A 12838-nucleotide genomic window follows, 5' to 3' on the forward strand; every position below is an offset into this window, starting at 1 on the left:
AATGAATAAATTCCTAGAAACATATAACCTACAAAAACTGAATCAGGAAGAAGTAGAAAATTTGATCAGATTGATTATCAGAAATGAAATTGAATCAGTAATCAAAAAACTCCCCAAAAAACAAAAGTTCAGAACCAGATGACTTCACAGGTGAATTCTCCCAAACATTTAAAGAAGTAATTCTTTGTCTTCTCAAACTATTCCAAAAAATAGAAAAAGGAAAATTTTAAAATTCATTCAATGAGGCTACTACCTTGATAGAAAAACCAGATAAAGACATCACAAAAAAAGGAGTACTGTAGGACAATATCTCTGATGAACACAGATGCAAAAATTCTCAACAAAATATTAGCAAACCAAACCCAACAATACATTTAAAAATCATTCACCATGATCAAGTGAGATTTATTCCTGGGATGCAAAGGTGGTTCAATATTCACAAATCAATTAACATGATATATCACATCAATAAGAGAAAGGATGAAAAACATATGATCATTTCAATAGATGCAGAAAAAACATTTGACAAAGTACAACATCCATTCATGATAAAAAACCCTCAACAAAGTAGGTTTAGAGGGAACAGACGCCAACATAACAAAGGCCATATATGAAAAACCCACAGCTAATATCATACTCAATGGTAAAAAACGGAGAGTTTTCCCCCTAAGATCAGAAACAAGACAAGAATGTCCACTCTCACCACTTTTATTCAACATAGACACAGCAATCAGGAAGAAAAAGAAATAAAAGGCATCCAGATTGGTAAGGAAGAAGTAAAACTTTCATTATTTGCATATGTCATGATATTATATATAGAAAACCCTAAACTCCACCAAAAAAACTACTAGAACTGATAAATGAATTCAGTAAGGTTGCAGGATACAAAATCAATGTAGAGAAATTCATTGCATTTCTATACACTAATAATAAAGTAGCAGAAAGAGAAATTAAGAAAACAATCCAATTTACAGTTTCACCAAAAATAATGAAATATCTAGGAATAAATTTAACCAAGGAGGTGAAAGACTATAAAACATTGATGAAAGAAATCGAAGACAACAGAAATAAATGGAAAGATATTCCATGCTCATGAATTGAAAGAACAAGTATTGTTAAAAATGTCTATACTACCCAAAGCATCTATAGGCTTAATGCAATCCCTATCAAAATACCAATAGCATTTTTCACAAAAGTAGAACAAATAATGCTAAAGTTTGTACAGACCACAGAAGATATCAAATAGTCAAAGCAATCTTGAAAAAGAATAAAAATGGAAGTATCACAATCCTAGATTTCAAGATCTATTACAAACCTATAATAATCAAAACAGCATGGTACTGACACAAAAACAGACACAAAGATCAATAGAAGAGAATAGGGAGCCCCAAAAGAAACCCATGATTATACGGTCGATTAATCTTTGACAAAGAAGACAAGAATATGCAATGGAAAAAAGACAGTCCCTTCAACAAATGGTGCTGAGAAAGCTGGACAGCTACATGCAAAAAAAAAAAAAAAAAAGAAAAAGAAAAAAAAGAAAAAGAAAAAAAAATTACACTGGACCACTTTCTTACACCATATACAAAAATAAACTTAAAATGGATTAAGGACCTAAATGTGAGACATGAAACCATTAAAATCCTGTAAGAGAACATAGGCAGTAATTTTTCTGACATTGGTCACAGCAACATTTTTCTAGATATGTCTCCCAAGGCAAGGGAAACAAAAGTAAAAATAAACTATTGGGACTATATAAAAATAAAAAGCTTCCGCTCAGTTAAGGAAATAATCAACAAAACTAAAAGACAACTTACTGAATGGGAGAAAGATATTTGGAAATGACATATGTGATAAAGGATTAGTATCCAAAATGTATACAGAACTTATACAAGTCAACACACACACAAAAACAAATAATCCAATTAAAAGTGGGTCAAACAGGGGCACCTGAGTGGCTCAGTAAGTTAAGCATCCAACTTCAGGTCAGGTCATAATCTCATAGTTTGTGAGTTCTAGAGTTCTAGCCCCATATCAGGCTCTCTGCTGTCAGCACAGAGCCCACTTCAGATCCACTGTCCCCCTACCCTCTGCCCCTCCCCTGCTTGTGTGTGCATTTGCACGCACTCTTTTATTCCCAAAAATAAATAAACATTAACAAAAATAAAAATGGGTCAAAGACATGAATAGGCATTTCTCCAAAGAAGACATACACATGTCCAAAAGACATATGAAAAGATGCTCAACATCACTTATCATCAGGGAAATGCAAATCAAAACCACAATGAGGTATCACCTCACACCTGTCAGAATGGCTAATATAACAAACTAATGAAACAACAAGTATTGGTGAGGATGTGAAGAAAAAGGAACCCTCATGCACTGTTGGTGAGAATGCAAACTGCTATAGCTACTGTGGAAAACAGAATTACCATATGATCCAGTAATTCCACTATGGGGTATTTATCCAAAGAACATGTAAACAGTAATTCAAAAATATATATGTATCCCTATGTTTATTGCAGCATTATTTACAATAGCGAAATTATGGAAGCAACCCAGCTGTCCATCAATTGATGAATGGATAAAGAAGCCATATATATATAATGGAATATTACTCAGCCATAAAAAAGAATAAAATCTTGCCACTTGCAAGAACATGGATGGATTTAGACAGTATAATGCTAAGTGAAATAAGTCATCCAGAGAAAGAAAAATATCATATGATTTCACATTTATGGAATCTAAGAAACAAAACAAAGAAAAAAAGGGACAAACCAAAAAAACAGATTCTTAACAACAGAGAACATACTAATGGTTACTAGAGGGGAAGTAGGTGGAGGAATGGGAATAGGAAGGAATTAAAAGAGTACACTTTTCATGATAAACACTGAGTAATGTATAGTGATTATTGAATCACTGTATTATACATATATGTATAATATACATATAATGTACATTATATATGTATAATCACTATATTATACATCTGAAATTAATATAACCCTGCATGTTGACTACACCTGGAATTTACATAAATAAATAAATATATACATACATACATAAATACAATTAAAATAAATCAAAAAACAAACAAAAATAGATTAAAAGTACAAGAATGGAAAAAGGTTTACTATGCTAACATTAGGTAAAAGAAAGCAGCAGCATCTATATTAATAACAGATAATGTGGATTATAGAGCAAAGAATAATACCATAAATAAAGAAGGTCGTTTCAAAATGACAGTAGGGTTAATCAAGAAGCAACCTGAATGAAATGGAAAAGTTCCTCCAGGAACACAAACTGCAAAGGATAAATGAAATCAAGGAAAACCACAGAGCAGTATCTCTTATGAACATAGGTACAAAATTATAAACAAAATTTAGCATTTGAATCCAACAATATAGTAAAAGCATAATACACCTTGTCCAAATAGAATTAATTTCAGGAATATAAGGGTGATGTAGCATTCTAAATACATCCATCACTGTAATTCACCATAGAAATCAACCTAAAAATAAAGATCACATGATCATCTCAACAGATTGAGAAAAAGCCAAACATTCATTCCTGATAAAAGCTCTCAGCAAGCTGGAAACAGAAGGGAACTTCCTAAACCTAATAAAGGGCATCTGTGAAAAACCTATATATAATATTATACCAGTAGTAAAACACTTTTCGCAAAGTACCAAAGAGTAAATATGCTAGGCTTTGCATGCCATATACATTCTGTTACCTTCATCTTTGTTTTTATCTTGTTTTAAAAAGCCCATTAAGAATTAAAAAAAAAAAAAAATTCTTTGCTTGCAGACTACACAAAAGCAGGCCAGATTTGGCCTATGTGTCATACTTTGCTGACTTCTGGTCTATAGGTCTATATAAAAAAAATCTAATGGAATCTATGAAAATTCTTCTAAAACTATTAAGTAAATTTAGCAATTTTTCAGGATATAAGATCAATATACAAAAACTCAATTACATGTCCATATACTAGCAATAAACAATCATAAGTTGAATTAAAATAACTACCATTTATAACTGCATCAAAAATATAAATTATCTAGGGATAAATCTGGCAGAAGATACAAAAGACCTATATACTGGAAACTACACAATATTCATGACAGGGGTATCTGGGTGGCTCAGTTGGTTAAGTGTCCCACTTGATTTCAGCTCAGGTCATGATCTCACCATTCGTGGGATTGGCCCCCCCACTGGGCTTTGCACTGAGAGCACAGAGCCTGCTTGTAATTCTCTCTTCCCACTCCCCTGGTTGTGCAATGTGTACGTGCTCTCTCTCAAAATTAATAAATAAACATTTTAAAAAATATATTCATGACAGAAATTAACAAAGAAACAATGGGAGAGATTATACCTTATTAATGGATTAAAAGACTCAATATTGTTAAGATGCGATTTTCACTGAATTGACCTATAAATTCAGTACAATCCCAATAAAAATTCCAGATTTTTATTGTAGAAATTGACAGACTGATCATAAAATTCTTATGGAAATGAAAAGGACTTAGATTAGCCAAATCAATGCTGAAAAAAATTGTAGAGCTAACATTATGTTTTTCAGAATTATTAAAGCTAGAATAATCACAACATTGTGATATTAATGTAAAATTAAATAGATCAGTGGAACAGAATGTAGAGTTCAGAAATAAACCCCATACATGGTTGTTCACATATGTTCAACTAATTTTCCAAAAATGCACAAAGACAATGCAATGTAAAAAAGATTTTTAAACAAATGGTTCTGGAACAGTTTATCATCCATATATAAAAAACAAAAATAAACTTAGATCTACACAACACACAACCTATAATAATGAACTCAAAACAGATCATAGACCTAAATGTTCCAACCCAAAACTGTTGGAAGAAAACACAGATGAAGCCTTTGTGACCTTAAGATAGCCCCCAATTTTTTTTAGCTATCACATCAAAGCCATGATCCATAAAAGAACAAATTGATAAATTGGGTTTAATTAACATTTAAAATTAATGTTTTTCAAAGACACTGGTAAGAAAATGAAAAAACATGCCTCAGGGAGAAAATGTTTGTAAAGCATCTATAATAAAGGTCTTATATTGAGAATATGCAATGAACTCTCACAATTCAATATTAGGAAAACTTAAAATTTAAATTTTTTTAAATGGACAAAAGATTAACAGGGAAGAAATGCAGATGGCAAATAAGCACAAGAAAAAATTCTCAACATCATTAATCATTAGGGAAACACACATTAAAACTACAATGAATACCACTACACAATTAGAATGGCTAAGGACTGGCCAATCCAAATCCAGACAAGGAAGTAAAGCAATTAGAATTCTCAAGACTGCTGGCAAAAATATAGTGTTACAACTACTTTGTAAAACCTGTGTGGTAGTTACATAAAAAGTTAAATATGCACCTAGCACATGATCTATTCATTTCACTTCTAGGTATTTATCCAAAGAAATGTAGGTCCACATAAAGAGTTGTAGAATAATGTTCAAAGTGTGCACAGTAACTTTATTTGTAATAGTCAAAATCTGTAATAACCCAAATGTCCATCAACAGTTGAATAAATAAATTGCAGCATATTCTTTAATGGAATACTACTACTCATGTTATTAATGTTTTTCTTTGTGTACTCTAGGTACGTAATACTTTTCAAAGTCTTCCACAGATACAGAGATGGGTGTGGGGTGGAGAAGAGGTTTCTTAAATGTAACAATTTACCTTATTGAAAAGCAGGCATAATAGTTGCAAATCTTTTTGGTACCTCATCAAACCGAACTACGTAAGAACTAGTGTATTGTATATAAAGCATGTTTCCACTTGCAATTTAAATTGTATTTATTCTATTTATAAAATCAAGAGATAATCACAGTGTTTACTACAAAAACTTTGTGGCTATCCCATGCATAATTATATTGGATTCACACCTAATTTGTATTCTATAAAATATTCAAGAATATAACTGTTGTGTGGATTAGGGACATCTGTAAAGAACAGTTCTAATGGTTTCATTTTACAAAATAAAGGAGCATAAACTTGGGACAAAAATTGTTATTTTTCCTTTTAAACATTCATGAGTGAGTGACCAAAACAACGTGCATAAATTCATGCACAAATTTAGAGAAATTAATAGCCCTTTGGCTAACCAATGGTTCTCTTTTTTTACAGAGGAAATTTTCCAAATAGGCCCCCTTACACTAGAGGAGTATCCTGCTCTTTGTGTGCAAAAGAAGAAACCTGCGAAAACAAGCTCTGCCGTAAGCAAAAAGGAAAAAAAAAAAAATTCATTTTATTCTGAGAGCAAAGTTTCCATGAATTAATTGTATTTTAAAATTTGGATCCTCAAGTGTATAGAGAGTTATCGACAAGATTTGATTGCTGCTATATGATGATATAAATCATTTGTCATAAATTATGTTTAAATTTTTTTAATGTTTATTTTTGAGACAGAGAGTGGGAGAGAGACAGACAGAGCATGAGTGGGGGAGGGTCAGAGAGGGAGGGAGACACAGAATCCAAAGCAGGCTCCAGGCTCTGAGCTGTCAGCACAGAGCCTGATGCGGGACTTGAAACCACTAGCTGTGAGATCATGACCTGAGCTGAAGTCAGAAGCTCAAACTAGTGAGCCACCCAGGCATCCCATGAACTAATTATCATATTTAAATTCAGATGATCCCTCCTTTCTTCACTGATTATTTTTCCTTTCAAGCTAAAGGACAGAAAGGAGTAAGATATAAGTATGATCCAGTTTGCTACTATACTCAAAATAACTATTCGTTGAGGTATATTTGTATTTGCTTCTAATCACCTCCTTTTATTAGTTATTGTTAAAATAGTGGCTCATTCAGAAGTAATGCATTAACCGATGTCCAAATGAATTGCGATTTAAAGCTACTATGTTTCTCTTCCATTATCAGCCTTTTGGTTCTCACAACAGAGGATTTTTTTTAAGGATAAGTGCCTATATTCTGTATTGAAAAAGAATTTTGAGTGAAACGGGAAGAGAGATGACCTGAAAATTGTGAGGAGGAGGGGGATTAGGAAGGAGAAGAGTAGGAAGAGAAGATTTGGTGCCACAAAAGAAGACACAAAAAGAATCCATATTAAATGATTCATTTATATAAAGTTCAAAAATCAGCCAAACTAACCTACCTTTGGCATTTGGAGTCAGGATATGGTTACCTTTAGAGAGGAAAGAGGAATTAGTTGAGTAGAAGAGGATGCAAGAATGACTTTCTACACCTATGCTATGGTGATCTACATCTGTTCACTTTGTAATAATTTATCAATCTTTCCATTTATGAGGTACGCATACTTCCATATTCATATTATACTTCAGTTAAACAATGAGTCGGAAGTATGGCCCCTCTAATTTTAAATTTCATTCAAAGCAGCTTAAAACATAAATTGATTATATATCTCCTACTTGAAAATTAATATTTTTTAATTAAAAGGGCATAAAAATAACAGTGATACGTATCGCTCTTCTTTTTCAAATTTCATTTAAATTCAAGTTAGTTAATGTATTGTGTAATAATGGTTTCAGGAGTAGTATTTAGTGATTCATCCGTTACATATTTAACACCCAGTGTTCTTCCCAAAAAGTGCACTCCTCAATGCCCATCACCCATTTATCCCACCTCCCACTCAACACCCGGCCAGCAAGCCTCAGTTTGTTCTCTGTATTTAAGAGTCTCTTATGGTTTGCTTCCCTCTCTGTTTTTATCTTATTTTCCCTTCCCTTCCCCTATGTGCATCTGTTTTGTTTCTTAAGTTCCACATATGAATGAAATCATATGATATTTACCTTTCTGTGACTGACTTTTTTCACTTAGCATAATACATTCCAGTTCCATCCATGTTGTTGCAAATGGCAAGATTTCATTCTTTTTGATCCCTGAGTAATATTCCATTATATATGTGTATATAAATATATATACGTATATATATGTATATACGTATACATATATGTGTGTGTGTATGTGTATATACATATATATATGTATATATATATATATATATATATGTATATACATATACCACATCTTCTTTATCCATTCATCAGTAGATGGACATTTGGACTCTTTCCATAATTTGGCACTTTCTCTCTCTTTTTTTTTTTTTACTTCTCCTTCCTGTCCAGTATGTAGGCCACTGTTATTTCTCACCTGAACTAGTAGTTTCCCACTTCTCCTCTTCTCCAAATTGTTTTACAGAAAATCGAGATCAAATCACTTAAAAAAATTTTTTTTTTAATGTTTATTTATTTTTGAGACAGAGGGAGACAGAACATGAGTTGGGGAGGGGCATAGAGAGAGGGAGACACAGAATCTGAAACAGGCTCTGGGCTCTGAGCTGTCAGCACAGAGCCCGATGTGGGGCTTGAACCCACGAACCGTGAGATCATGACCCAAGCCAAAGTTGGACGCTTAACCGACTGAGCCACCCAGGCACCCCCAAATCACTTTTCTTAAAATTCCTCAATTTCTTCTTACTCCAATTAGAGAAAAATATGACTGTCTTCCAAGATCAACAAGCCCAGGCATGATCGTTCTGGCTCTTCCTTTTCTCCCCTACCATTTTTTGTTATCCTCCTTTTGACACACTAAGCTCCATGAACACCACCCTCAAATACTCCATCCTCTTTCTGAAATCTCCAGCATCTGGATCACCTGTGGTTCTGTTTCTAGTTCCAAGATTGTTTTGTTTTCTTTTGGTTTTGGTAATATGCTCTGTTTGTTGGTGTGGTGAATTGTCTTTAAAGATGGCCAATAATGATTCCTCTCCTCCTTATACATATGCCACTCCTCCCAAAAAAGTGGAGACTATTTCTCCTCCCCTTGAATAAGGCCTTCATGTTGTGCCAGTTCTGGGCCTACCCTTTAGAGGAGACTTGGCAACTTAGGTTTTTGTTCTGATGGAAGCTCCCAGCATTTCCAGAAATTCGTCCCCTCCTGCTGGAGAGGTCACACTGAGAAAAGCCTCGGAAGAGGACAGGTCATCTTTCTGTTTCAACCCCAGTTGCACTCCAGCTATAGGCAGCTATGTCTTTGAGACCCGATGACATTACATGGAGCAGAATAATTGCCTGCCAGAGTCAGCCAATCCAGATAATTGTAAGAAATAATAACAAATTGTTATTGTTTTAAGCTCTTTAATTCGGGAAGTTTGCTTCATAGCAGTACATTACAAAAACACTTGGTATACGCCTATTAAGTTTCTTTTAAACATCTAACAACATGTGTAAAACAAAAATGTAGAGTTCTCCTCTTCCTCTGCTGAACAGAAAGAGTCGGGGTTGTTCACCTTAATCCAAACACAACTTAGTCAACGCTGGCTTAGAATTCATGTAAGGGTTTGGCCCTGTTCTACGGGTGTAGACTTCTAGGGCTTTCCACTGTTTGACCCTGTTCTAAGGGTGTAGACTTCTAGGACTTTCCACTGAGACACTGGTGTGTTCAATGTTGCCTTTTCCTAATGGGTTCTGAATTCCAATGCTTATTGCTTTAGCACTCTGAAATTACTGAAAAATCTGCTTTGCTTTCCAGAGAATTTCACCCTAGGATTTTAGCCTCCTGCCCCTCATAGCTTCCAAATTAAACAAATAGTTTGAGGACAAAATGGCCATCTCTTTGGCTCATTTCCTCTCCTCCACCTTTACCTTTCACCCAGATCTTGAACTACTCAATTCTCCAATTTTCTCTCTCTAGTCTTACAAGACTAACAAAAGCTCTGCTGGTTCTATTTCCCAAACATCAACCTCTGCCTGGGCAAAGCCCAGATTTTTAGCCCTATACCTGTGCCCCAAATGAACAAATGGCTCCAGAGAAAAAAGCAGCTTTCATAACACCAGCCCATCTCTCCGTGGATCTACAGCTCTAAAATCTTGACCCTCCAGTCTTTGTTGCTTTAGGAAATCTCTGAGGCTCTTAAACACTTTCTTGTTGTACTTTATCTGGATTTTCTAGTTGTGCTTAATGAGGACTTTTGTCTGTCATACGTTTCTACATCCCAAGATTCCAGCAGTTATTAACAATGGGTTTCCAAGAGAGCACCACACAGCTTCAAAGTCTATGTTAACATTTGCTGTCTGGTAGGAGCTGTTTTCCCAACTTGTTTCTTTTCTAAATTATTCAGAAATTACTTGGCTCTTCTTGGACCTCTGCTCTTGCAAATTAATGTTAGGATAAGCTTATCAATTCCACAGAAGACCTTGAAATTTTGGTTGGAATTACATTGAATCTATAGATAAATTGGGAAAGAAACATCTTTGCTCTGGTTTCCACTTGTTTAAAGCCTATGATTTTTGATTTGTGCCTTTTCTCTTTTATGTTGATCAGTGTTTATATAAACTCAATTTTTAGTTTTGCTGACTTCCTTTTTGAGAGACGGGAGGAGATATAGCATAAGGGCTAAATGTATAGGTCTTAGAGTCAGATGGCTTAACTCAGAAGGTGAGTGATTTGTCCCCAAGTTAAAGAAGTTCTCAATAAACTTTGGCTACTATTATAGTTAAGGCCTCATTATTTTCTATCATTTGAACTAGTTTGTGTTTTTCATAGCACTGATCACTCTCTGCAATGATAAACTTTATTCATTTTTATTTATTGATTTTAAAATTGATGATAGATTTTTCTCCCCTTACTTTTCTGTAAGGAAACTTTATTTTTTCCTGATAACTATTTATACCCAAAGCCTATAATTATGTTCGATACATAGTAGACACTGAAAAAGTGAATGAATGAATAAAAAATAAACAAATGAATTCCTAAAAAATGCAGGAGCTTGTTAAAGACAGGGAAAAGAAAAAATGATGAGGGAAAGACATAGAGCAAATTTTGGAACAAGAACCACACCAGAAAGGAATGAAATATTTAATGGAGGGCTCTGGGTACTAAAAAGTCAACATGAAAGAATTACATTCTTTTTCAGGGAATAAAGGCCATGGCAGAGTGCCACAAGTAAAGTTAACTCCTTTATATAGTTTTGTTGAGTTTAGGCTTTTTTGCCTTCAACATGAGAGCTGCTCTAGAAATATCTGTTGACATGACTGCTGGCAGGGATACCATATAGATTTTTAACCACTGTGGGATTGGGGGAGGAAGCTTTAATTTTCTTAAGTTAAACTAAGTTTAAAGCTAAACTAAGTTTCCTAAGTTTATTATCTTATTTAAAAGGCCAGAAAAGCAAGTGAATGTCTTTAATTCTCTAATATTTTTCTATCTTAGGTAATAAAGAACTTGATAAGACTGAAAGTACGTATCAAACTATTTCAATATTGATTCAATTACTTCCTCCCCTTGAAACTAAATGGAGCTTTTAACTGTTGTGTTTTATTGACAGAATATCCAAATTGGAGTCCACAAGGGAAGGCACCTCAGCAGATATCATGTAATTCATTGTGCCTAGTTTCTGTTCTTCTGAGACTATTTTAATCATCATTTACATACAAGAAAAATTCTCAGACATGACAATAAACGAATAGTTTATGGCTAAATGTAACTCTCATCAGTTTAATTCTTAAAATTTCTACACTTTTGTCTGTTATCTGAGTTTAATGTCTGATTTTAACAAAAGCGTATTGTAGTATAGAAGGGTTACAACAAAAAAAGGTTTTTTTAAAAAAATTATGCTGAGTGAAATAAGTCACTCAGAGAAGGGCAGATATATGCTTCACTTATATGTGGATCTTGAGAAACTTAACAGAAGACTATGGGGAAGCGAAGGGGAAAAAAAAGATACAAACAGAGAGTGAGGGAGGCAAACCACAAGCGACTATTAAATACAAAGAACAAACTAAGGGTGGATGGGGGTGGGGAAGAGGGAAAATGGGTGATGGGCATTGAGGAGGGCACTTGTTGGGATGAGCACTGGGTGTTGTATGTAAGCCAATTTTACAATTATATTCAGAAAACAAAAAATAAAAAATAAAAATTACAATTTTACACTGGACCAAAAAAGTTCCATTCTCTAATTTTCTAGATTGTCATTTTAGTTACAGTAGACTTAAAGAACATTTCAGATATTAGATATTTTCCTCATACACCAGTAGTTTTCTTTAAGAATACCATGAACATTATTCAGAAACAAAATGTTATTAAGGAAAGTATCAGATAGTGTATAATGTCATATTATGGGCATAATCAATAGTTAGGGAAATGGATGAGAACAGATTAAACTAAAAGGGAAATCGATTAAATTTTAAGCCCTTAAAGATTTTATTTTAAAATGTGTCCTGTATAAAATAATATACCTTTTTAAATCTATACAACTGTAATATACAGTTAACAACACTTCTACAAACCAAAGAATTAGTCAATTGCAGCATTTCTTTTGTCTGAAGACAAAAAAAAAATTATTCAATTAATTCGGTTTTAAAAATCAGTTATGTTGAATTGTTCACTCCTGTGGACTAAACTATCTAGATCTTTTTCTTCTCAGCTAAAGCAACCACTGACTTTCCTCAGCTATAGGTATTAAAAACCATTTTGAAATGTATTTTTAACATGACTAATAGTTGTTTATATTGCCAAATACCTAAGAATCTCCATATAGCTGTATGATTGTTGCTATTCTTTAAAAAAAAAAAAAAGAAAAGTGATCTTATATTTCAAATCTGTTTGTATTAGTCAGGGTTCTCCAGAAAAACAGAACCAACAGGGAAGACAGAGACAGGGACAGAGACCAAGAGAGAGGGGAGGTTTTAAGAAATTGGCTTACACAACTGGGGTAGCTAGCAATTCTGAAATCTGTAGGACAAGCTGGCAGGGCAAGTAAGAGTTGCTGTTGCAGTCTTGAGCCTGAAGTCTGGGAAATTAGGCAGAT

The 12838-nt window shown here is 33.8% G+C and overlaps 1 protein-coding gene across 1 annotated transcript in view; it reads left to right on the forward strand.

Annotated features, from left to right (window-relative positions):
* The window catches only part of GLIPR1L1 (GLIPR1 like 1), a 35956-nt gene extending 24446 nt beyond the window's left edge, over positions 1-11510 (forward strand). Inside the window, exons 4-6 of the mRNA XM_078449667.2 lie at positions 6182-6270; positions 11242-11268; positions 11357-11510. Coding sequence (XP_078305793.2) covers positions 6182-6270; positions 11242-11268; positions 11357-11448 — 208 coding nt within the window. The 3' untranslated portion in view covers positions 11449-11510. The remainder of the gene's footprint in view (positions 1-6181; positions 6271-11241; positions 11269-11356) is intronic.
* The last annotated feature ends 1328 nt before the right edge of the window (positions 11511-12838 follow it).

Source organism: Panthera onca, chromosome B4 (assembly GCF_046562875.1).
Source record: "Panthera onca isolate mPanOnc1 chromosome B4, mPanOnc1 haplotype 2, whole genome shotgun sequence".
Classification (NCBI taxonomy): Eukaryota; Metazoa; Chordata; class Mammalia; order Carnivora; family Felidae; genus Panthera; species Panthera onca.